This window comes from Nomascus leucogenys, chromosome 6 (assembly GCF_006542625.1).
Source record: "Nomascus leucogenys isolate Asia chromosome 6, Asia_NLE_v1, whole genome shotgun sequence".
In the NCBI taxonomy this organism is placed as follows: domain Eukaryota; kingdom Metazoa; phylum Chordata; class Mammalia; order Primates; family Hylobatidae; genus Nomascus; species Nomascus leucogenys.
The window spans coordinates 35,761,479-35,787,731 of NC_044386.1; the positions used below are offsets into that span (position 1 = coordinate 35,761,479).

The window sequence follows — 26,253 nt, forward strand, 5'->3', positions numbered from 1 at the left end:
TTCAATGAATGAAATGACCCAAAGACAATTCATCATATTTAAAGAAAAAAAAATCACTGAATTGCTATATTTAAGGAAAAGTTTTATCTCCTACATTAACAGGGCTGTAAAGACCACAAAGCAGAAGTTGAGGTTAAACAGGTTCTACACAGAAGTAGTGTCTGGGAGAAATACAACTCATTGCGTATTAATGAAATGATTAAATCTTTCAGTCCAGAGTTTTAGCCTGTGCGCCCAGATCAGGCATTGTGTGCAGTGTGGGAATGTCAGCGCTGAGCACGCTGGAAAGAATGAGGAGGTGAACACATGAATAGGGTATTCTACACATGGGCTGTGTGTGCAGGTCACTGATGAGATGCTATGAGGTTGGGGTTAGGCCTCACCTTCTCCCACAATTTGGACAAAGGGCTGTTTGAGACCAAATATGCAAGAGGATAGAAGTTACTTTAGCAAGTAGAGTAGAAAAGAGTGCTCTGAGCAGACCCAACAGGCATGAGCAGAGGCCCTGAGAGAAGGGAATTTCCAGGCCTGAAAGTCCACTGTGGTGCTGGATCCCTGAGCACATGACGACGGGGGCACAGGCCTAGATGCACAGGACCATGGGGTGCATGCTGAGGTTTTGTTTTTTTATCCCAAGGGCAATAAGAACAAAGGAAGTGGCAAGCCTGATTTGAATAGCCGCACAGCGGAGTGTGGTGGGGAACTGGGTCAAGGGATTTGTGGCCGCTAGGAAGCAAGCTGCGGGGTCCAGCCAAAGCAGAGATGCGGGTGAGAGAAGGGGCTGCATTTAAGGGACAGAAGGGAGGTAAAATTCAGTCTGTGACTTGTTGGCGTTAGAGTGAGGTTGCCATTATTGATGTACTTCTTTTTAGCAGGGATCTGGGGGAAGAGAGGAAATATTTGCTCTTTTTTTTGTTTGTTTGTTTTTGAGATGGAGTCTCACTCTGTTGCCCAGGGTGGAGTGCAGTGGCGCAATCCCAGCTCACTGCAACCTCTGCCTCCCGGGTTCAAGCGATTCTCCTGCCTCAGCATCCTGAGTTGCTGGGATTACAGGCACGCACCACCACGCCTGGCTAATTTTTATATTTTTAGTAGAGATGGGGTTTCACCATGTTGGTCAGACCAGTCTCAAACTCCTGACCTCATGATCTGCCCGCCTTGGCCTCCCAAAGTCCTGGGATATTTGCTCTTAAATTTTAAAAATATTTAAGCAAAATGTACTTGACATTGCTCATGTTAAATAGTGAGAGTTTCATGGATCAGGACCTCACAACTTGTTAAAGGAACATATTTTGTGATCTAGGAGTAAAGTAATGCAATAAATGGAAATAAAATATAAACATTTAAAAAAACACAGTCTGCAGAGAGTGAGAAAGAAAGCCCACAATTAAATGCCCTCTGGGTGGACTAGGATGTTCTCAGCCCAGGGCTGGGTTTAATTCTGTCAGGGGCGCTGTTTCAAGTTTGTGACCTGAATAGGGGGCAGACATAAATAGAAGAAGGCCTTCGAGTTGCTAACGCCAAGCAGTGTGTGACATGTGACTTGTCCCATCCCCTATACTGAGGACTTATTATTCGCTCTTAGAAACGTGGATGCAGACTCGAACTCAGGTTCCCCCAGTAAGTGTCAAGTGTGTGTTGTCTCCACCTTGCAGCTGTGAGGCAGGAAACAGGAGTCTTGGAGGAGGCACACTGAGGAGAAAGCATGCCTGGAGCTATGGGGGACATGAAGAAGAGAGCATGGTTCCTGCTCCCTCGGGACCATACTAGAGTCACAGTTGATATACCAACCGCTAGCTGCAGTATATAGGAGGGCCTCAGAAGGGATGGAGACAAGAGGAATGCAGAGGGAAGAGCAAGAAAGGCTTCATGAAGGAGAAGGGGCATAACCTAGGCTTGAAGAACAGGACAGATCCCCATATAGCAGGGAGTGGAAGACATTGCCTGAGCAGACAGGTCTGAAAGCATGAGGCATATCCAGAAGTGTCGGGGAGGCGCTGTGTTTGGAGAGATGATACCTGCAAGGGACTGGTGGGTTGGAGCCAGATTATAGAAGGCCTTGCATGACAGGGCAAGGTGTAAAGGAACCACTGAAGCCTGTGGAATTAGAGAATGGAATTAGCATCTCAGACAGATGAAGGCTAAAGGCTGTGTCAAAAGCCCAAATTACAGTTCAACTTAGACAAGCTTCCTAGAGAACAGTGTAAGACATTTTGTGTCATTGACATCTTCAGGGCATAAGAGTCTGACAGATGGAGCCCAAGAGATGGAATGTGGCCATGTGGCCACCATATCTGAAAGGACAAGAGACAGAAAACCAAGGCAGACTCAGAGAACCATCTGTCAACTTCCGACAGAAAATGGAACTTCTGGTGTGCCATGAAAGACTGCTTTCTTGACTGAGATTTGACCATCCTAATCCAAACCTTGCTAAAGATGAATATTTTTAAAAAACAAACATTCAATTTTTTTTTTTAAAAGGATGACTGTTAATTCTCTACTTTTCAAGAACTTTCTTAGCAGATTCTCTGGGACTGGCACAGTGCACACCTTCCGTCTCTGATCTGTTCCCCCAAGACCTGAGTAGCTTCTGTTTTCTCTCCCGCTTATTCCACATGAGTCCCCTGGAATTAGAAGACCATAGGGATTGGAAGCTCAGTTTTCAAAAGGCAGGAGGTCATAGCTGGCTCCCATGCGAGGCATCAGAGCATGGGGAATTGACTAGCAGAAGTGGACTTCACTGGTACATGTTGTGGACCTGAAATGGGGTCTTAGGTTTGTGCTTTGGAAAAAGTCAAGTCAAGCTATTTTATAGGACAAGATGGCTATGTGTTTCCAATTGTTTTCTCTTTACTTTTAGGGGAATTACAGCACCACTGTGAAGTGGAACCAGGTTCTGCATTGGAGCTGGGAATCCGAGCTCCCTTTGGAATGCGCAACACACTTTGTAAGAATAAAGAGTTTGGTGGACGATGCCAAGTTCCCTGAGCCAAATTTCTGGAGCAACTGGAGTTCCTGGGAGGAAGTCAGTGGTAAGAAGTGAGATGGTCACAAGAGTGAAAAGGTTTAATATATTTTTTAATGAGTAGCAATAGTCAAATAGTGGAAATCTCCTTTGAGGAACCCTGGGTAGACACTGACATTATTTTCCTTTGGCTCCTATGGGAACTAAAAAACACAGGTGTGAAACTTGGCATGGAAGATATAGTCTGAAGTCTGGCTCCTGAACTTACTCATTGAAACAGTTGTGCAGATTCAGGCAATTTTGTATTTGTTTTCAAAACGTGCAAAGTTTGTGTATTATAAATGCTAAGTGAACAAAGCAAGACATAAATTGTACATATGTATTTATTTGAGCAACACAAACTGTGTATGCGTCTAGAGTAGAGGTTGGGAACATTTTTCTGTGAAGGGCCAGATAAGAGATAGCGTAAGCTTTTTCAGAGCATACAGTCGCTGTTGTGACTATTCAACTCTGCTACTGTAGTGTGAAAGCAGCCATAGATAGTGTGTAAACCAATGAGAAGGCTTTGTTGATAGAACTTTATTTACAAAACAGGGCCGGGTATGGTGGCTCATGCCTGTAATCCCAGCACTTTGGGAGGCCAAGGCGGGCGGATCACTTGAGGTCAGGAGTTCAAGACCAGCCTGGGAAACATGGTGAAATCCTGTCTCTACTAAAAATATAAAAATTAGCTGGGTATGGTGACGGGCGCCTGTAGTCCCAGCTATTCTGGAGGCTGAGGCAGGAGAATCGCTTGAACCCAGGAGGCAGAGGTTGCAGTGAGCCTAGATTACACCACTGTACTCCAGCCTGGGCCACAGGGCGAGATTCTGTCTCTCACACGCACACCAAAAAACAACAGATGGTGGACTCAAATTGTAGCCCCCCCAAATCTAGACGGGGGGGTGGGGGGAAGGGGAGCGGAATATGGAAAAATGAAAGTGGTGTGTTATTTGAAAAAATAAGATTATGGATAAATATATTTTAAATATTCTTTAATACTGATAATTTAATTTTGTTGTCATTAAAATTTAGAGTAGGTTTTGTCAGTTTCTTTTGCTCGCGTTAAACTAATAATACTAATGAGATAATAATAATTGAATTAAATCTGTGACCTAGTCACATTTTAAAGTACTATACATATTTAGTTCTCATATCAGTCCTATAAAAGGACTTTTTTTTTTTTTTTTTTTTTTTTGAGACGGAGTCTCGCTCTGTCGCCCAGGCTGGAGTGCAGTGGCGTAATCTCCGCTCACTGCTAGCTCCGCCTCCCGGGTTCATGCCATTCTCCTGCCTCAGCCTCTCCGAGTAGCTGGGACTGCAGGCGCCCACCACCACGCCCGGCTAATTTTTTGTATTTTTTAGTAGAGATGGGGTTTCACCGTGGTCTCGATCTCCTGACCTCGTGATCCACCCGCCTCGGCCTCCCAAAGTGCTGGGATTACAAGCGTGAGCCACTGCGCCCGGCCTATAAAAGGACTTCTTATCCTCACTTCACAGATAAGGAAACTGAGGCACTGAGAGGTTAAAGAAGCCATGCAAGGTCACCACGCCACTAAGTGCTGGAGCTGGACCTCCAACCCAGACAGTCTGGCTCCAGAGGTCATGTGCTTAACCATTACATCCTACTGTGGAAAGAAGGACACATACACAGGGACAGAAAAGATATTAAAAAGATAGTAAGAGGTTGGGTGTGGTGGCTCACATCTGTAATCCTAGTACTTTGGGAGGCCGAGGCGGGCGGATTGCCCGAGCTCAGGAGTTCGAGACCAGCCTGCACAACATGGCAAAGCCCCAGCTCTACTAAATATACAAAAAAATCAGCTGGGTTTGGTGGCACATGCCTGTAGTCCCAGCTACTCAGGAGGCTGAGGCACAAGAATCGCTTGAAGGTTGGATTTTTTAAAAACTTTCAAAAATGAGCGTTTCAAAGACCCCTCACACTTGAGGGACTGGCATTTCTGAGAAGGTAGGAAGAGATATGATCTCCAGTACAATGAAGAGATTATGAGGGATTTTGGAGCTGCATAGACCTTGCCAGTCTGAATGTGGCTTTGCCACTTTCTAACTGAGCAAACTTTGGCCAAGTCCTACCTGACCTGTAGGTACTAAGAACAACATGAGATAATGTACATAAACACTTAACATGGCCTTCGGCAGAGCTGGGACTTGATAGAAAGCAGTTGCAATAACCTGATAGAAAGCAGTTACAATAACCCAGCAATTGCAATCATGCGATTATCAGAGTGGTAATAGTAATGTGCTGTCTGTGGCAGTAAGAGCAACAGCAGTGGTATCAGTGTAACAATAGGAGCAGTGGTGGAAAGGATTGTCTTGCATGCACCAGAGGGTAGAGGTTTGGCAGAGAAATTTAGGTTGCTGTTTTCTCCAGGAGGTAGAAAAAGCTAAAGTTATCTGCTGAAGGCAGATGGATAACTTGTTTTAAGAGGCTTGAATTTTGAGGGGGATTCTAACTTGGCTATTTTTTTTTCTTGCAGTACAAGATTCTTTTGGACGGGATATATTGTTCGTTTTCCCTAAAGATAAGCTGGTGGAAGAAGGCTCCAATGTTACCATTTGTTACATTTCTAAGAACATTGAAAATAATGTATCCTGTTATTTGGAAGGGAAACAGATTCATGGAGAACAACTTGATCCACATGTAACTGCATTCAGCTTGAATAGTGTGCCTTTCATTAGGAATAAAGGGACAAATGTCTATTGTGAGGCGAGTCAAGGAAACGTCAGTAAAGGCATACGAGGCATCGTTCTTTTTGTCTCAAGTAAGTGTGCAAATTCTCTGTGGCCCTTTCTTCTCATTTCCTGAGGAATAGATTAAATCTCCTTTACTAGAAGACAAATAAACATTTCTATCCATGATTTTCTTTTGTTTCCCAAGTTTTCCAGGAGAGGCTCTGAAGTCAATGTCCTTCAGTAATATTTCTGGGATTTCCTGTTGTTTTCTTGTCCTTACTGAGAGTTGTATTCCTAGAAATCGATAGTATTAAAGAAGAGACAGTTCAGGTCATGACCTGGACCACTGGGAAAATACCCTTTTTTGCCCAGCCATGCTGGAATTACTTCGGGATCATGGAGGGAGGGTAGGAGCTACAGATTGGACAACCACGGAGTCAGCCAGGGTTGTGGTCTAGGAGACCTGGGTTTGAATCTTCTTTCCCTGGCTGGGTGTGTCATCTTGCCAAGTTCCCTAGCCTCTCTGAGCCAGTTTCCTCCTTTGTAAAATGGGGACAGTGATGGTGATTGTGAGGATTAATGAATGTGGGTAGTGCCTGGCCCCAGCAGTAGCTGCGTGCAGTCAGCAAATGGAGGCCATTACTGTTCGTAACTGTGCAGTAAATTGGTTCCATCGGATCTATTAGTGGAGTGGGAACGTTTTGATTTTTATATAGATCTGTGTGTGTACAACTAGTGGCCTCCTGTATTTTGTTTTGAGCATCTCCTTCCCCTGCACAGTAGGGAACATCTCCCTCCCTGCCTCCCTTGCCAAAGGAAGTCTCCAGTCTCCTGGATGCCTGGTTCATCTGTGTCCCCTTAGCTTGGCCACTAAGGGCAGCAGTAACTCTGGGGATTTGGAGGTGCTTTGCCATTCCCTGAACACTCAGCTCCCGCCTGTTGAATTTAGCACGTTTACAAATCTGACTGATTTTCTTGCATCCCCGAAGCATTCTGTGAGCCACAGCACCCGAAATGAAACATTGGCAGGCACTGGGGATACAACCCTTGTCAAATGGACACAGCATCAGCCACTTGCATAACATGGACCACACATGCCCATGACATCTCAGAAAATCACAAGCGTAGGAAGGAGAAGGGGCCAAGATGAGGTGGCCCCTGAAAAGTGACTTTTGGAGGCTGTTGATAGGTAGCCTTCCACCTCAGTGACCCCTTCATCGTTCAGAGTAACTCTGTGACTTCAGACTCTAAACAGAGCTTTCCATTTGGCTTATCTTCCAATAAAAAGATTTAACTAGGTCTGTTTTCCTTTGTATGGACAGAAGTACTTGAGGAGCCCAAGGACTTTTCTTGTGAAACCCAGGACTTCAAGACTTTGCACTGTACTTGGGATCCTGGGACGGACACCACCTTGGGGTGGTCTAAACAACCTTCCCAAAGCTACACCTTATTTGAATCGTAAGTTGGCTCTGGTTACATTATTGACAAGTTCTTCCTCATTTGAGGTGCTTTTGACAACATGGCAAAAATCTACACTTAGATGTTGCAGGAAATTTGAACAAATATTTCAGAACCACCTGCCAAGGTCAAGAGGAAACCTTTAAGTGTTGACAAATGTCTAATACTTTCTACCTGAGGTTTTTAAAAAAGGAACATTTAGCATAGCATGGTAAGAAAGACAGTTAATGTATACCTTGATGTGAAAATAGTCCTGTCTGATAATCTGGGTCTACCCAATTTCTGACTTTTTAGGAATATTCCAAGTAAATTAAGGGATGTTCTCGCCACGAGTCAGTGATTCATGTTAAGACATTTCAGCACGTATGTCAAATTTGTAGAAACAATATTTTCATTATTGGTATTTGTTGGAGATGGATCAATGCCATTATGGGGAACATAGTTTGACAGTCACTGAGTATGCCCTGAGGGATAAGGGATACATTTGCTTTGACAAAAGTAAAAGCCTGGTAATGGTTGTGTTATTTTGTTTTGTTTTTAAAGATTTTCTGGGGAAAAGAAACTTTGTATACACAAAAACTGGTGTAATTGGCAAATAACTCAAGACTCACAAGAAACGTATAACTTCACACTCGTAGCTGAAAATTACTTAAGGAAGAGAAGTGTCAATATCCTTTTTAACCTGACTCATCGAGGTGAGACTAGAGTTGTCACAGCCCACTGTGGCCACTAACGTGTCTTTGTTTGACAGACTGTGTGATCAAGTAAATGTGCTGTAGATCTTTGCCTCATTCACAGCGGAGGTGAGAGTTAGAATTTATACCTATTGTTCATGCCACGTTTCTCCTCATGGATGCACGCATCCCCTATTTGTTTCTTTTAATAATGTCACGAGCACCAATGAGCTTACTACCCAACTTCAAAAATTGGACTCTAACAGTAACTTCTATCATATCTCATCCTATAATGCCCCCACCTTAAATTGTGTACATGTGTATTCTCATTTCTTATGTTATGGTAAAAATGCCTTTATTTTGTTTGGTTTTAATGCATAGAAAGGACATCAAGCTGTATGTAATAATTCAGTAATTATGTTTATATAATATTAAATTGCTAATATTTGCCCATATTGTTTAGTGTTGCTGTAGTCCATTCACTTTTACTGCTGTGTAGTATTTCATTGTGTAAATATTAAATATTTTATTCATACATCTCCTTTGATGGATTTGCAGGTTGTATCAAGGTTTTTGCTCTTGGGCACATGTTAATATGAACATTTTTATACATGTGTCCAGTACACATCTACAATTGTTTTTCTTGCATATATACTTAAGAGTTGGGTCAGATGTAGAATATGTTCAACCTATACGATAAGGTCAAATTGTTTTTCAAAGGAGTAATACCAGTTATACTCCCACCCTATAGATTCATATATTCTTACCAAGTTGGTATTGGCACTTTTTTTTATTATTGCCAATTAAATGGCTATAAAATGGTATTTCATGATAGTCTTGAGATCGAATCTCATGAGTATTTTGGCCACATCTGTTTTCTCTTTTATGAAAAGCTTATGCAATTTGCACATTTTTTGTTGGTAAGAATATTCATATATTCTTGATACTGATTTGTTGTTCATTTCTTTACTGCTAATATCTTCTCCCAATTTGTAACTCACTTTCTTTTATATGTCTATTGATTAACAAAAGTTTGTCATTTTTAAAGCAGATAATTTTATAAAAATATTTTAAAGATATCATTTCCTACCCCAAGATCAGAAGGACAGTCACCTATAAGTTTTTAGTAAGAAGTTTAAAGGTTTTTAAGAAGACAAATTCCAAATCCTTCTGGGATTGATTTTTTTATATTAAGTGAGATAGGGTTATGACACTGAATTTTTCTGTTTGGTAACCATTTTTCCATATCTGTTTGTCAAATAACTCTTCCTTCCCTAATGATCTGACATGCCAGCTCTTTCACTATTATGAAAGCGTAAGAGAGTTCTGGATTCTTAATTCCACTGGTTGGTCTGTTTATTCCTGCACTAGTATTACACTAACTTACTTAAAGTTTCAGATGAGTCTTGACATCGGGTAGGGTAAGTCTCTCACCCTATTCTTTTTCAGGACTATCCTTACTATTCTTGGTGCCATACTCTTTTATGTAAAATTGATAATTTACCAAATTCTATGAAAACCCCTGCTGGGTTTTTCACGGGATTTGCACTTAATCTATAAATGCAACTTGGAGAGATCAAAATCTGTATGTTACTAAATCTTCCTGTGTGTGGACATAGTACATTTTTGTATTTCCTTAGGCCTCTGTTAAAATCATTTCATAAAATTTTAAATTTTTCCCTTGTATACTTCTTGCATATTTTTTGTGCTACTGATATGTCTCCAATGACTGGAGGAACATCAGGGTCCTTCGTTTCGCTCAGGTTTGGATAAAACGACACCGACACACGTGGAGTGGTTTTAAGGAGAGAAAAGTTTAATAGGCAAGAAAGAAGGAAGGAAGAAGGAAACAACTCCTCCATACAGAGACAGAGGGAGGAGGGATTTGAACAAAGAGAAAACCCCATGTGCAGCAGAATAGTGGCTGCCTATATGAGGAGGCTGGAGGAGTTGGTTTCTGATTTGCATAGGGCTGAGGGGATTGGTTTGACCAGGCATGTCATTCACATAGCCCAGGAAAAAACTGGCCCTCCCACCCTAGCCTTTTAATATGCAAATGCAGGGCACCTTGATGTTCTACACACCTGGGGATATATGGGGGCTGCCATGTTGCTAGGCACATGTCGGGGCAAGGAAGAAGACAGCGTGAATTGCCATGTTTGGGTGGACCCAGTTTGTTTCTAATGGCCAGCATTTGCACATTGAAGCTTGGGTAGGAGAGAGGTTCTAAAAGTCAGGGCCTTTCTGCTAGACAAGAAACATTTCTGGAGCTGCTTTAAAAGAAACAAAAACTCCCCAAGGACCCCTTTTAACTCCTATAACACTGTAGGCACTTAAAAATTTCCTGAAAACAGTTAAAATCATTGTTAGCATATATCCTTCCCTTTTTTCTTTCTCCATTTTGAAATTTTGAAATTTTAACTCCTTTCTCATTTAAAAATAATTGTACTATATCATCATTGTCAGAGCACATAGATATTACCTGTTACATCATCTCCCTTTTAAATCTTGCTGCATCTTGTAAGTCCACAAGTATATATGTTTAATGTTCATCATTAGAGCTTATGCAAATATTTCTCTGGTCATTTTGATTTACCTGAAATTTATTCCCTAGTACCTTCTTCAGAAAGTGTTTACAGGAACAACAGTCACCTGAGTTTTTGAATGTCAATAAAAGTTTTACTCTGGTCTTTGTATTTAATGGTCGGTTTGAATAGATATAAAATTTTTAGCTTATATTTTCTTCCTTGAGTATCATAAATTTTATTGTTGCATTTTTTTTTTCTGGCATACAGCAAGGCTGATGAAAAGCCTAGTAGTAATGGTAATCTATTTTTTTCCCCATTAGAAGTTACTTGTTTTTTTTGCCTAGATGCCCAGAGGATTTTTTTCTTTTTCTTTAAAACCTTTGTCTTGGTATTGGCTATTCTAGGTTGATGTGTTCAGTAATATGGTACATTCTTTCAGTATGTAGTATCAAATGTTTTTTTAATTTAGGAAGTTTTCTGAATTATAGTTCTTGGTATTTGGCCACCTTCCCTTGGTTTTCTTTTTCAGGAATTCCTGCTAACTCTATATTGAATCTTTTTTCTGATCTTTAATATTTGTCACTTTCTCTTGAATTACTTTTATCCCTTCATTTATTTTATTTAAAATTTTTTTTTCTCCCTTTACCTCCTATTTGCTTAAGAAATTATCTGTTGTGTTTTTTTGCTCTGGTAACTACTTCCAGTTTAACATCTTCGATTTTGAATTTATTTTTTGTTTTATATCTATTTCTTTCCTGAGTTCTGTTACCTCATCCATGGTGTTTGCTAAATCTGATTTATATTGTTCTCTAATATCTTTTATCACTTTTACTATGTCTTTTAGTCTATTTTGAAGTAGTTGTTTTATCATCATATTCATTTCTGCTGTATCTGTGGTTGTGTCTTCTTTTCCATTCACAATATTATCTATATGTGCCTTTGCTCTTATTATTTGCTAATCTTGCTGGAAGTTTAACTACTTTGATTTCTTTTTAAAAAGAAACCAATTTTGCTTTGAAAATTAATTATTTTTGTTGTGTTTTGTTGTTGAATTTCCACTGTAATTTTTATTACCTGTTTTCTTCTACTTTCTTGGATTTTTTTCTGTACCTTTTACTTTCATAAGTTGGATATTAGTTCACAAATAAAATATTTAAAGTTACATATTTCCATTGAAATACCAGTTTTATGGCATCCACAACAGTCCAATAAGTTTTAACTTAACATTGCAGTGCTTTCATTATAACAAACTATATATGATACCATTTCTAATCCATGAATTAATTTGTGTTTCAAATTTTCTAAAATGAAATTTTTATTTTTCTGTTATTAATTTTTAAGAAAAATTCACTGTGGTCATAGAAGGTGTCTGTGTGATACGTGTTCATTGAAATTGTTGAGGTCTGTTTCATGGGCTTGTACCTTGCTGAAAGTGTGGTCTATGGACCAGAAGCATCAGTATCACCTAGGAGCTTTGTAGAAGTGCAGAATCGCAGGCCCCGCCTCAGTCCTGCTGAACCTGAATCTGTATTTTAACAAGGTCGTCAGGTGATTTCCTATCTATATCAAAGTTTGAGAAGCATTGATCTAGTCTCTGATGAAGTAGGTTAAGTTTATTCATTGTTTTGTTCAGATCTTCTGTATCCTTCTTGGTTTTGCGGACCAGCCTATCAATAATTGAGAAAGGTGTGTTAAAATTACTCACTATTTTGGTAAAATTGTTTATTTTTCCTTGAAGTTCTATAAATTTTTACTTTACATATTTTGAGGGCATTTTATCAGGTTCATAGTTTAGAATCGCTGTATCTTCTTTATGCTAATCCATAGATTTCTTGTATGTCTTTTTTAATGTTTATTTTGTTAATTTTAAACTCTTCATCTGTTTGTTCTAATACCACTGCTACACTGCAGTCTGTAAATCACTTTGTCGTGTTTCTCTTGTCATAGTCATGCTGCTCAGATGTCTCACTATCCTGGTTTCTGAGTTTGAATTCCCCTGTAAGTATCTTCTATGCTGGTAGGCAGCAAATATCAGGGAAAGGCTACAGGCCAAACCCCAGCCTTGTCAGCTCAAAGTCTAAAGCAGAGCATGGCCTAGGGATGAGCTGAGGATTGAGAGATATAGGCACCCCCAAAACCATAATTAATCACCCTTCATTGTACCAAACAACCTTCAGGTCAGGGTTTCACCTTCAGCCCTGCCCCCCACTTTCATCCCTCAAGAAGCAACATTAAAAGGTTAGATTGGAATCTATCAGACCTGTGTGTCTGGAGGAGAGAGAGGAAGGAAGTCTCCCAAGCCACTTGATTTCCTCATTTTCCTCAGCTCCTTGCTTTGCAGGACTTCTGTTCTTTCCTGTTCTTACTCCTGGGAACCCCTGCTCCAGTGGTCTGAGTTTGAGTTTGATTACTTAAGCATTTTTTTTTAAGATACAGACAGCATTGCTTCATGTGACCTACATGTTCTGGCACAGGTTGGCTGCTACCTTCTGCAATCTGCTGCCCAAGATTGGCATTTGTATTGGCCAAATGGGACCTATATTTTATATCATACCTGAAAGCTTTCCACTATAGCAGAATCATTACAGAAACTTGTATGAGTTTGGTTACTTAGGAATCATTCTTGATACTTTTCTCCCTTTTATCTTTCAGATTCACTCCATCTGCAATTACTATTTTTTTTTTTATTTCTAAACATTTTTAAAACATACTCACTTCTTTCCGTCTCCACAATTACTCCCTTAGCCCAGTTTACTTCCCTCCTGACTTGGGCCACAAATATAGCTTCCTACCAGATTTACAAGTATCTTCATATTCTCTATACCCCAGCAAAGGTGATCATCTCAAAACCAAATTTGATCATATTATTGCTGCTTCAAAATTAATAAAGCATTTTTGAAGATATAGACAACATCATTTGATGTAACTCTCATGGTCCAGCACAGGTTGGCTGCCACCTTCTTTGTCTGCCCGTTGTTTTTTCAGTGTGAGGCCAGGTGCCTTCTCTGTCTCCTACAGGTTTGTCACAATCTCTTTATCTTTATACATGTTGTTCACTTTTACTGGGATGCCCCCCCTTCTCCTTTTACCTGCTTAACTCTTACACATCTTTAGATTTCAGCTTAATCCTCACTTCACCCTCCAACAGAGCAGGCACTGGGGACCTAGCAATGAACCAAATTGAGTGACTGCCTCTAGGGAACTCATATGCTAGTGTGCGTTGAGATGGCTGGATTGGGGGCAGGATTGAGGACTGTAGATATATAGCAACGTGTTACTTGTAAAGAAGTCAATACAATAACTTCAAGTACAGATAAATCCTACAAAGAAGGCAAAATTCAAGTAATAGGGTAGAGAATGCCTGGGATGTTGCTGCCATTAGGATGGTTATGGAAAGCCTCTAAGAGAGCTGTCTTAAAGGATGAGAAGGAGGCCTCCAGCCCCGCCCAGCTGTGTTTCCCAGCATGCACTGCAGTGGCATGTTTTCGTTGTGCTGGAAAGCAGTGTTTAGTATCCACACTGTCCTAGTCAGATGGGAGTACTACCCTACCAGTAGTCTGTGTTGATGTCCTTTCTTCAGTTGCTGTGTGAGTTGGCTGTTCTTTAGTATCATTCAGTGGCTCCCTTGGCTTGCAAAGGACAGGGTTCATGGAAAGCCCACCATATTCTGTGAGAATGCATTCATTATTGTGTTGCTTGGGCTGTGAAGGATGTTACTTGCTCAGATTAAAGTCTCATGGGTTACTCAAAATGATGACATAACTTTCTCATAAGGGCAGCTATGGTAGTCTGAGCATTCACATGAGTGACACATATTTGACCTTTTTAGCCAGCTGTCATTCTACATAATGAACAGAGAGGGAGATTCTCTGAAAGAGAATATGCGGGACTAGACATTGCAATGGGAATACGTGTGCCATAGTAAACTGTGTATATTCAGGAATGTAAAGGAATTAAAGGAAAAATGGGAGGATTATATCATTGTTTTGAGATAATTATCCTTAGCTACAAGGATCACTAACAAGGGTGGTATCAGTCCAAGTTTGGACAAGCAGTTGCTGGGCAGATGTCCTTGCAGAAATTTTGTGTGTGGGTAAGACTGTGATGGCCTTTATGCAAGATTATGGTTTTTGCAGTCTTTTGTGAGAAATTTTTTATTTGGATATTCATGCATGAGAACCCTCCTTCCCTTCATGGCCTTCCCTGGCTTCATTATTCATGGTTTTAAAACATCACGTGACTCCATTTTTATTCTGACAACTTTCACATTTCTGCCTTTTGATCAAGATCTCTCTTTCTGAAATCATTGCTGATCATCCTTTAACCAGGATGGACCTGTCCTGGATTACTGGTCTGGTCCCACATTGGAGGGAGTGATTGGCAACTAGGGGTCAGTGTCAAAAGCCTTTTAGCCATATTTGAACGAGGGAGGTCTGGAGGGAGGTGCTCTCAGGATAAGCCTTCCTGGCGTCCATTGTTAAGTTCAATTTCATCTATTCTGTAGTTTTTTGGCCATCCTCTCAAAGTGCTGGGCCAGCATTGTTCTGTTAGGAGGAGTACTTAAGCAGAAATTTGACAAGGAACAAGTATAAAATTTTAAAAGGAAAATGGAAAATAAAGTTAATAGTAATATGGTAACCCCAGTTTGCGTAATAGTTTTGAGCTTTGAGCCTCACCTTAAGGGCAGACAATTGAATAAATCAAATGACATGGGACTTAGGTGAGACCTGTTGTAATTACGTGACCTATTTATTTAAAAAATTGTATGTATACAGGCCTCAACTTCCCCAGAGGAATTTATCCATATACAACATGTAGTATTAGCAACAGCACAGATATTTCCTTATTTCATGACTTAAAGGAGCTCTGGAGTCAGGTTCTATCAAGTTATCCACAGAAACTACCGATTGCGAATTTTCAATTACATTATTATCCTGTAAAGAAAAAGATACACCTAAGAAAGGAAAAAGTAAGAGGGGCAAGAGTGTCGTTATGATGGGGAATCTTGTCGCATCATCTTGGGAAAAGTTGTTCGCTGCATAAAGCCGTCAACCTCTTGTCCTCATTTGCAGCTTGAAGGTCACTGGGTATGGAATTAGCAGGTTCCATTACCTTTCTGTGCAGCTCGTACATCAGGCATGAGACTTGTCCCTTGAAAGTTATATTAAGTTGTCCAGCTTCAGTTTAAGAGCTTTCGGAACAGAGCAGGTTTTGGAGAGTTATAGCCAAATATTGGAGGAAATTAAGAGAATACGGGATCTAGTCCAGCCTACAGGGAGATAACAAGAACTCAAAATCAATGTACTGGTTTATGGAAGGAGAATTGGGTTCAAATGATATGTCTGACAAAATGGGACCCGTTCATGTGGCTACATTTTATTTGCCGTGATAGGTAATTTTATGAAGGCTGAGTACCAAATTTTGGGTAAAGCAATTTCTGCAGCAGATTTATTTTTAAAAACCTCTTCCCTTTTTGTGTTTCAAATGAGTTTAGGGGTTAAACATTCAAATATTTACATTTTAGCTAGGACTAGCTAAATCGTATCAGAAGACCAAAATCTACAAGTGGCCTTCAATTTTAGCAATAATTTATCTTTTTGTTTGCCGGTCTCGTTGGCTCAATTAGTCACCCTAAGTGGGGAAATGTTTTAGAAAAATGTACTTAACAGTCCCCCACTCCCTTGGCTTTTTCTGGCTCATGCATGGCAGACAAAGCAAAATTTTTCTGCCAGGCAGAGATAACTTATATTATTGCTCTGAACTCAAGATTTTGACTTGTTTAATCTGAGAGCCTAACTTTTTATAAACATTTATCTAGTTCTTTTCTTTTTAGATTATCAGCCTTTTAATTAGCTATTATATCACCCTAAGCAACTGCTAGCAAGGCAGACCTAATTTCACATTTCTGAAAGGATGACTCTTAGGTGTACAAGGCTAGGTTGTTGGTTGTCACAGAGCTGTTGTAATTTGAAAGCCCCCTCTTTTTTTTTTCTTATCTTGGCTGAAATGCCTTAAGAAAAACTTCTAATTGACTTTTGAAATTAGCAACAGTAGAATATCTTAATTCAAGTGAAAAAGTCAATAGATTCAGAGTAAGCAGAGAAGAAGAAGAAAAGAAAAAAATAGAAAAAGAAGTTGGGAGCCTCTATATACCAGCATTTAAAAAAATTCTGTAGTTGTAGTTTCTTAATTTGGTACTGAGAAAAACAAGCCTGGGGATGTTGAATGATTCTTAAGATGACCATTGACTGAAAACTGTGCACGAGGAAAAGCCATGTAGCCAGCCAGAATACTTGGCATGCCTGAATACTGGGGAATCCCATTCTATTTGCCAAATAAATCCTATAAATCCTGTCAGGGAATGCCAGGAGTTTAGACCAGTGTTTTAGATGGTGATTAGCCACCTTAGTGGATTTTAATTGGCCATCGTGTGGCCACCATTTACACTATTTTTGTTCTCAGAAGACATTGAAAAGCAAGCAAGAGAAAAAGAGCCAAATTATTTACAGATGCACATAACCAAATCAAAATGAAACCAAGATCAGAGTAGTTGCAAAAATTTTAACTCAGATGTGCAGAGCAAACAGAATATTAAATCAGGTGTGCAGACCAAACAGTACTCTGATTTTGTAGAAATCAGGAAGGATGCAAGGTCCTTTCTTAAGATGGCCTTGTTTCTAGTTCAAGAGGACTGACTAGAAGCAGCTAGTGTGTGCTGCTCTCACAGAGAGGAAACAAAGTGGTCTATAAATACTAGCTCTTTAAGTGGATTGTCTAAGACCTCACATCAGGATTTACAAATGAGGCAGCAGGCCCCATGGAGAACAGAGATGAGCAAAGCCAGGCAGCTCCTACTGGGACTGGTGTGGGGCCAGGGGAGGCTCCCCAACGTGGGGAAAGGGTGAACAAGTGAGAGTTTTGGGGTATCCACACTTACACCATGGACCTTTGTAATCCTGGGCACATGAGAACCCACCTGCCCCTGCCCCAGGCCTCTGGACTAACAGAGAGCTGCCTGGAGTCTTTAGAGAGGTACCACTCAAGCCCACATGGAGCTCCACAGGCCTTGGATCCCTGAGCAACCTGGTGCTAGCTGCTGTAGTCCCAGTAGAGGCCATTACTATGGTGCTGAGGAGTGGCCAGACTGCCCCACTGCTCCTCACTAAGGCTCATTGGTTTGGGCTTCTAGTGCAGCAACTGCACCCCTGCCTGAACACTATGGGCAATGTGGCTCTGTGTTCCTCCAGGAAGCACCCAGACTGCAGATCACACGATCCCCCACCCCTGCCGCCCTTCTCCGGGCAAGGCTCATGGCTTGGGCAACAGCATAATAGCCACACCCTCACCTGAAGACTGTGGGCAGTCATGGCTCTGAGTTCCTCTGGGGCAACACTCCCAGAGGTAGTAAACAAGGTGTGGCACCCTTGCATGCCCCCAAAAGTGAAGTCCAGCATCAGCTGGGTGGGAGGAAGCAGGAGCGTGTCACGTACCCCACAGCTGTGTGTCTTCATTGCTTCAGCTGAGAAATCCTGCCCTCCCCAGTGAAGGGCCCATAGCCTAACCTCCCTGCCACTACCTGAACATTTTAGCTGTGGCCCAGAGTCCTTCTGAAAACCCAGTCCCCACTGGCCTGGGATATTCCCTTGGGCTCCCACCATCTAAGTGTTCTGCCTGCCCCTGCCTGAGAGTTAGTTTGGCTGGAGACCTGGGGGCCAGCCTGCCCCACCCCATCATAGACAGCACCTGAACTCCGGGTTAACCCAACCCCAGTCTAGCCCCTTCAGAACTCATACATGTTGTCCTGCGGGTCATCTAGCGGCCTGGGAACTGTGGAAATACCTACCTCACTGCAACCACTTCCCCTGAGGCCTGAAATTGGGCTGACTCAACTAGCCAACACCACCGCAACCAACATCCACTCACGTGGGCCCAAAGGTGGAGCCCCCCCATACAAAAAGTAGCAGTACTGCCACATCGGAGAACAGACAAGCCATAAAGCTGTCTGTATTGGGTTGAGTAACGAGATTATGCTGTGAAACCACTCCCGCAGAGTCACAAAACAGACATTTCCCATGGCTTTCAACCACATTGTGGACTGCAGATAGACTATAAGGTACACCTGAACTAGGAGTCAACAAGTCCTAGAACAGGGGGGTGATAGGGAAACAATTCAAGTTCCTGTCTATCTAGGATGGGGAGCTGGTGAAGCCACCTTACCCCCTATTCCTACAGAGACCTAAGTGCACTTACAGGAGCTTCTCCTAGCCACCCTTGCCAGGGCTAGTGCCTGTGCTCACCATTGGGGTATTTGTGGGTAAGCCAGGGGCTCCAGCTCTGCCCACATTTGTCACCCTACCTCTGCAGAACAGGAACCCCAGAGTACTGGGCACTCTACTGTCCAGGGCTTCACCTGAAAAAACAGAGCACTTCACAGTAAACACAGACAGGATACTTACCCACCTACTTGTGTAGCAGCTGGCTCTTACCCGCAAGTGCCATCTACTGGCCTATAGGCCAAGCCATGCAGCCCCAAATGAAACCTGCTGACAGAAGTACCTAGGGCTATAGGTGCAAAGCCAAAAGACCTTACCCCCTCCAGATGAGAAGGACAAAGCATAAGAATTCTGGCATCATGAAAATAGAAATGTTGTGACAACATCAAAGGATCACTCTAGCTCCTGAACCCAAATGGAAACTGAGAAATGACAGATAAAGAATTTAAGGCATCAATTGTAAGGAAGCTCAAAGAGATCCAAGACAAAGTTGAAAATCAACATGAAGAAACTTCTAAATCAGTCCAGGAAATGAAAAAAGCGATAAACATCTTAAAAAGAGATCAATTAGAACTACTGGAACTGAAAAACTCACTTAAGGAATTTCAAAATACAATTTAAAGCTTTATTAATAGACTGGATGAAGCAGAAGAAAGAATTTCAGAGCTTCAAGAATGTTTTTTTCAAACTAACCTAGTCAGACAAAAATAAAGATAATTTAGAAAAATGAACAAAGTCTTTAAGAAATATGGCATTATGTAAAGCCACTAAACATACAAAGTATTGGCATTCTTGAGAGAGCAGGAGAAAAAGTAATCAATCTGGGAAACAAATTTGAGGGAATAATAGAACAAAACCTCTGTAATCTTGCTAGAGAGGTAGACACCCAGATACAAGAAATCCAGAGAACACCTGCTAAATTCTACACAAAATGAACATCACTAGGGCATATAGTCACCAGATTGTTTAAGGCCAGCACTAAAGAAAAAATCTTAAATGCAGCTAGAGAAAAAGGTCAGATCACATACAAAGGGAGCCGCATCAGGCTAACAGTGGACTTCTTAGCAGAAACCTTACAAGCCACAAGAAATTGGGGGTCTATTTTCAGCATTCTCAAAGAAAAGACATTCCAACCAAGAATTTCATATCCTGCCAAATTGAGCTTCATATGTGAAGGTAAAATAAAATATTTTTTCAGATAAGCAAATGCTAAGGGAATTTGTTACCATTAGACCAACCTTACAAGAAATCTTTAAGGAAGTTCTAAATGAGGAAACAAAAGAACAATACCTGCTACCACAAAATCACACTTAAGTACCTAGCCCATAGACCCTATAAAGGAACCGCAGAATAGAAACTACAACTAGCTAACAACTTCACAATAGGATCAAAACCTCCTATATCAATATAAATCTGGAATGTAAACAGTCTTAACACCCCCACTTAAAAGGCACAGTGAATTAAATTAATTATTGATTGAAAAAGAAAAAACAAGACCCATCTGTCTGCAATTTTCAAGAGACCCATCTTACATGTAATGACATCTATAGGCTCAAAGTAAAGGGTTGGATAAAGATCTGTCATAAAAATGGAAAACCAAAAAGAGCAAAAAGATATTCTTATATCAGGTAAAACAGACTTTAAACCAACAACAGTTAAAAAAGACAAAAAAAAAGGCACTACATAATGATAAAGGGCTCAATTCAGTAAGAAGACTTATTGATTCTAAATATATATGTACCCAACACGGAAGCACCACGGATCATAAAACAAGTACTTCTTATTTTATGACCTACAAAGAGACTTAGATAACCATACAACCAAACAAAAATAGTTGGGGACTTCAACACCACACTGACAACATTAGATCATCAAGGGAGAAAACTAACAAAGAAAGTCTGGACTTACATTCAACACTGGACAAATTGGGCTTAATAGACATCTACAGAACACTCCACCCATCAACCACAGAATATACATTCTTCTCATCTGCACACAGAACATACTGCAAGATTAACCAGATGCTCGGCCATAAATCAAGCCTCAATAAATGCAAAAAAATAAAAACTTTTAGGTAAACAACAAAATGAAGGAAGAAATAAAAAAATTCTTGGAAATAAACAAAAACAGAGACCTAACATGCCAAAATCTCTCTGATGCAGCAAAAGCAGTGTAAAGAATAAAGTTTATAGTGCTAAATGCCTGCATCAAGAAGTTAGAAAGATCTCAAATTAACAATCTAACATCACACCTAGAGAAACTAGAAAAACAAGAACAAACTGACCCCGAAGCTAGAAAAGAAAATAAATAACTAAAATTAGAGCAGAACTGAATGAAATTGGGACCCCAAAACCCATACAAAGGCTCAATGAAACCAAACACTGGTTTTTTGAAAGGATAAACAGGATGGATAGACCACTAGCTAGATTGTAGTTTTGATTTGTATTTCTCTGATGATCCATGATGTTGAGCACTTTTTCATATGCCTGTTTGCAAATTGTATTTCTTCTGTTGAGAAATGTCTATTCAGATCTTTTGACCATTTTAAAATCAGAGTATTAGATTATTTTTCCTATAGAGTTGTTTGAGCTTCTTATATGTTCTGGTTACTTAATCCGTTATCAGATGGGTCGTTTGGAAAAAATGTATTCCCATTCTGTGGTTTGTCTCTTCACTGTTGATTGTTTCCTTTGTTGTGCAGAAGCTTTTTAACTTGATGAGATTCTATTTGTCCATTTTTGCTTTGGTTGCCTGTGGTTGTTGGGTATTACTCAAGAAATTTTACTTGCATAAATTATTCCAATGTCTTGGAGAGTTTCCCCGATGTTTTCTTATAGTAGTTTCATAGTTGAAGGTCTTAGATTTAAGTCTTTAACCCATTTTGATTTGATTTTTGTATGTGGCTAGAAATCGGTGTTTAGTTTCATTTTTCTGCTTATGGATATCCAGTTTTCCCAGCACTATTTATTGAAGAGACTGTCCTTTCCCCAGTTTATGTGTTCTGGCACCTTTGTAAAAAATAAGTTTACTATAGATGTATGGATTTATTTGGGGTACTCTAGTCTGTTCTACTGGTCTATGTATCTGTTTTTATGCCATTACCATGCTGTTTTGGTTACTATAGCTCTGTAGTATAATTTGAAGTCAGCTAATGTGATTCCTTCAGTGTAGTTCTTTTTACTTAGGATAGCTTTGGCAATTCTGGGTTTGTGGTTACATATAAATTTTAGGATTTTTTTTTTCTATTTTTGTAAGGAATGTCTTTGGTATTTTGATATGGATTGCAGTAACTATGTAGATTGCTTTGAGTAGAATGGACATTTTAACAATATTGATTCTTCCAATCCATGAACATGGAATATATTTCCTTTTTTGAGTCTTCTTCAATTTCTTTCATCAGTGTTTTGTAGTTTTCATTGTAGAGATACTTCACTGCTTTGGTTAAGTTAATTCCTAGGTATTTAATTTTACTTGTTGGTATTGTAAATGGGATTACTTTCTTGATTTCTTTTTCAGATTTTTTGCTGTTGGCATATAGGAATGCTAATGATATTTGTATATTGATTCTGTATCCTGCAACTTTACTGAATTTGTTGATCAGTTCTAATAGTTTCTTGGTGAAGTCTTTAAGTTTTAACAAATATAAGATAATATCATCTGCAAACAAGGAAACTTTGACTTCTTCCTTTCTAATTTGGATGCCCTTCCTTTCTTTATCTTGTCTGATTGCTCTAGCAAGGACTTCCAGTACTATGTCGAATAACAGTGGTGAAAGTGGGCATCTTTGTCCTGTTCCCAATCTTAGAGGATAGGATTTCAGTTTTTGCCCATTCAGTGTGATACTAGCTATGGGTCTGTCATATATGACTTTTATTGTGTTGACCTATGTTCCTTCTATACCTGGTTTTTTTAGTGCTTTTATCATGAAAGGATGTTGAATTTCATCTAATGCTTTTTTAGCAACAATTGAAATGATCATATGGGTTTTGTCCTTCATTCTGTTGATATGATGTTATGCATTTATTGATTTGCATGTGTTGAACCATCCTTGCATCCCTGGGATAAATCCCACTTGGTCATGATGAATGATCTTTTTGGTGTGCTGTTGAATTTGGTTTGGGAGTATTTTGTTGAGGATTTTTGTATCAATATTCATCAGTGATATTGGCCTGTAGTTTTCATTTTTTTATCTGTCTCTGGTTTTGGTATCAGGGTAATAGTGGCCTAGTAGAATGACTTTGGACATATTCCCTCCTCCTCTGTTTTTCAGAGTAGTTTGAGTAGAATTGGTATTAGTTCTTCTTTAAATGTTTGGTAGAGTTTAGCAGTGAAGCCACTGGGTCCCAGACTTTTCTTTGCTGAGAGACTTTTTATTACAAGTTCAAATTTGTTACTTGTTATTGGTCTGTTCAGGTTTTGGATTTCTTCATGGTTCAATATTGTTAGATTTATGTGTCTAGGAATTTTTCTATTTCTTCTAGATTTTCCAATTTATTGCCATATAGTTGCTCATAGTAGCCACTAATGATCTTTTGAATTTCTGCAGTATCAGTTGTAATATCTCCCTTTTTATCTTTGATTTTATTTATTTGGGTCTTCTCTCTTTTTTCTCTTGGTCTGGCTAATGGTTTGTCAATTTTGTTTATCTTTTCAAAGAACCAACTTTTGTTGGTCTTTTGTATTGCTTTCTTCATTTCAATTTCATTTATTCCATCTCCGATCTTTATTAGTTATTCTACTAACTTTGGGTTTGGTTTGCTCTTGCTTTTCTAGTTCTGTATTAGGTTGTGTATTTGAAATTTTTCTTCCGTTTTGATGTGGGCACTTATAGCTATAAACTTCCTTCTTAGTACTGCTTTTGCTGCATCCTATAGTACTGCTATTGCTGCTATAGCTTTTGGTGCATTGTGTTTCTCTTATCATTTGTTTCAAGAAATTTTTCAGTTTCTTTCTTAATTTCTTGATTTGGGAGCATATTGTTTAATTTCTATGTAGTTTGTAGTTTCCAAAATTCCTCTTGTTATTGATTTCTAGTTTTATTCCATTATGACCAGAGAAGATGCCTGATATTATTTTAATTTTTAAAACTGTTTAAGACTTGTTTTATGACCTAACATATAATCTATCCTTGAGAGTGATTGCTGTGCTAAGGAGAAGAATGTATTCTGCAGTCTTTTGTAAAAAATATTTCTGTAAATATCTATTAGGCCCATTTGTTCTATAGTGCAGATTAAATCAGATATTTCTTTGTTGATTTTCTGTCTGGAAGATCGGTCTAATGCTGAAAATGGGGTGTTTAAGTCTTCAGCTCTTGTTGTATTAGGTTCCATCATTCTCTATAGCTCTAATATTTCTCTATATATCTGGCTGCTCCAGTGTTGGTTGTGTATATATTTATGATTGTCATATCCTCTTGCTGGATTGACCCCTTTATCATTACATAATGACCTACTTTGTGTCTCCTTATAGGTGTTGTCTTGAAATCTATTTTGTCTGGCATAAGTAAAGCTACTCCTATTTCTTTTTAGTTTCCATTGTCATGGAATATCTTTTTCCATCCCTTTATCTTCAGTCTATATGTGCCATTATAGGTTAAGTGCATTTCTCATAGGCAACAGATCATTGGGTTTTTTGTTTTTAAATCCGTTCAGCCACTCTATGTCTTTTGAAAGTTTAGTCCATTTACATTCAATGTTATAATTGATAAGTAAGGGCTTACTCTGGCCATTTTAAAGTTTGTTTTCTGTTTGTTTTATGGTCTTCTCTTTCTTCTTTCCTTTCTTCAAGTCTTTCTTTTAGTGCAGGTGACTTTTCTCTGGTGGTATGATTTAATTTTCTGCTTTTCCTGTTTTGCATATTCATTATACATATTTTTTTTAAATTTGAGGTTACCATGAGGCTTGCAAATACTATCTTATAACTCATTATTTTAAGCTGGTAACAACGTAATACTGCTTACATAAACAGGCAAAAAACTCTACCCTTTAACTTTGTCTCTCTACTTTTTAACTTTTTGTTGTTTCCATTTATATAATATCTTTTTTTTTTTTTTTTTGAGATGGCATCTCACTCGCTCTGTTGCCCAGGCTGGAGTGCAGTGGTGTGATTTCAGCTCACTGCAACCTCTGCCTCCGAGATTCAAACAGTACTCTGCCTCAGCCTCCCGAGTAGCAGGAATTGCAGGTGCCCGCCACCACGCCTGGCTAATTTTTGTATTTCTAGTAGAGACAGGGTTTCACCATGTTGGCCAGGCTGGTCTCAAATTCCCAACCTTGTGATCCACCCATCTCGGCCTCCCAAAGTGCTGGGATTACAGGTGTGAGCCACTGCGCCCGGCCTAAGGCCCAAGGACTCTTTAGTCAGCTTGTGGTGAATGCTGCCAGGCCTGGGACTCACCTTTTAGGGCAATGGGCTCCTCTGTGTCCCAGGTCAGATCCAGAAATGCCAGCCAAGAGCCAAGGCCTGGAATCAGAGACCCCAAGAGCCCACTTGGTGCTCTACTCCCCTGTCTCCAAGTTAGTACCTAAGGTGCAAGACAAAATCCCCTTTACTTTTCTCAAGCAGAGGATGTCTCTCATTGTAGGCACTATGGTGGGTCTCACCTGAAGCCAGCACGTCTCAGAGTCTCAGTCTCACCCAAGGCCCATGGTATACTACTTGGGTATTGCTCCTGGTTATTCTGGGCCCAAGTGCTCTTTAGTCAGCAGGTTATGGGTCCTGCTTGGACTGGGTCCTTCCCTTCGAGGCAACAGGTTCTCTTCTGGCCCAGGATGTGTCTTTAGAAATGTCATCTGAGAGGCAAGGCCTGGAATGGGGGCCTCATGACTCTGACTGGTGCCCTGTCCTACTTTGGATGAGCTGGTATCCAAGATGCAAGACAAAGTCATCTTTCCTCTTCCCCCTCTTCTCCTCATGCAGAAGGAAAGGGTTTCTTTTGGTGCCATGAGCTGTGCTGCCTGGGGTTGGAGCAGGGGTGGCACAAACACTCCCTTAGCCTTCCCAGCTAGTGTCTTAGTAGGTCATCTTTCCCCAAAGTCTGCTTGCTCTAAGCCTGGCTCAGCACCGTGATTCACCTAGGAGTTGCAGTCCTTGTTGCCTAGACTGGCTTTCTAGTTTCTTTAGGGCCTCAGAGCACTTCAGCCTACAGTGGTGAGCCTTGACAGAACCACTGGGTTCTGACTGCTGGGATGGGTGATTCCTCTCTGGCTAGGGCTCATCTGAATGCTCCCTCTGTAGGCGGACATCAGCTGAGTTCAGCCTGGTTTTGCTTGCTTTCCCAGTGACTGGGCAGCACAGAATTCCATGCAAAGTCTCTCAATCACCGTGCTGTCCCTCTCCTAAGTGCACAGAGGTTCTGTCCACGACACAGGGCTGCTGCCAGGGAATGGGGGAGGGGTGGCATCAGTGATTTAAGGATATCTTTCTTCCCCTTTTCAGTGCCTCTTTCAGTGATACGATGTTAAAGCCAGGTACTGTGAGTACCTACTTGACTTTTCAGTCTTACGAAGGTGCATTTTTCCTAGAATTGTTAAATCTGGTAATCCTGCAGGTGGGACGATCGATGGAAACTTCTCTTCAGCCATCTTAGTCTTGCTTCTGAGATACCAGTATGCCAATCTAAA

General features: G+C 40.3%; 1 protein-coding gene across 2 annotated transcripts in view; it reads left to right on the forward strand.

The window, feature by feature from the left end:
- OSMR (oncostatin M receptor) overlaps window positions 1-26,253 on the forward strand; it is an 87,068-nt gene that overhangs the window by 31,000 nt on the left and 29,815 nt on the right. For both annotated transcript variants that reach the window (XM_030814004.1, XM_012501691.2), the window contains exons 4-7: window positions 2,861-3,032; window positions 5,503-5,787; window positions 7,021-7,156; window positions 7,700-7,851. In XM_030814004.1, coding sequence (XP_030669864.1) covers window positions 2,861-3,032; window positions 5,503-5,787; window positions 7,021-7,156; window positions 7,700-7,851 — 745 coding nt within the window. The remainder of the gene's footprint in view (window positions 1-2,860; window positions 3,033-5,502; window positions 5,788-7,020; window positions 7,157-7,699; window positions 7,852-26,253) is intronic.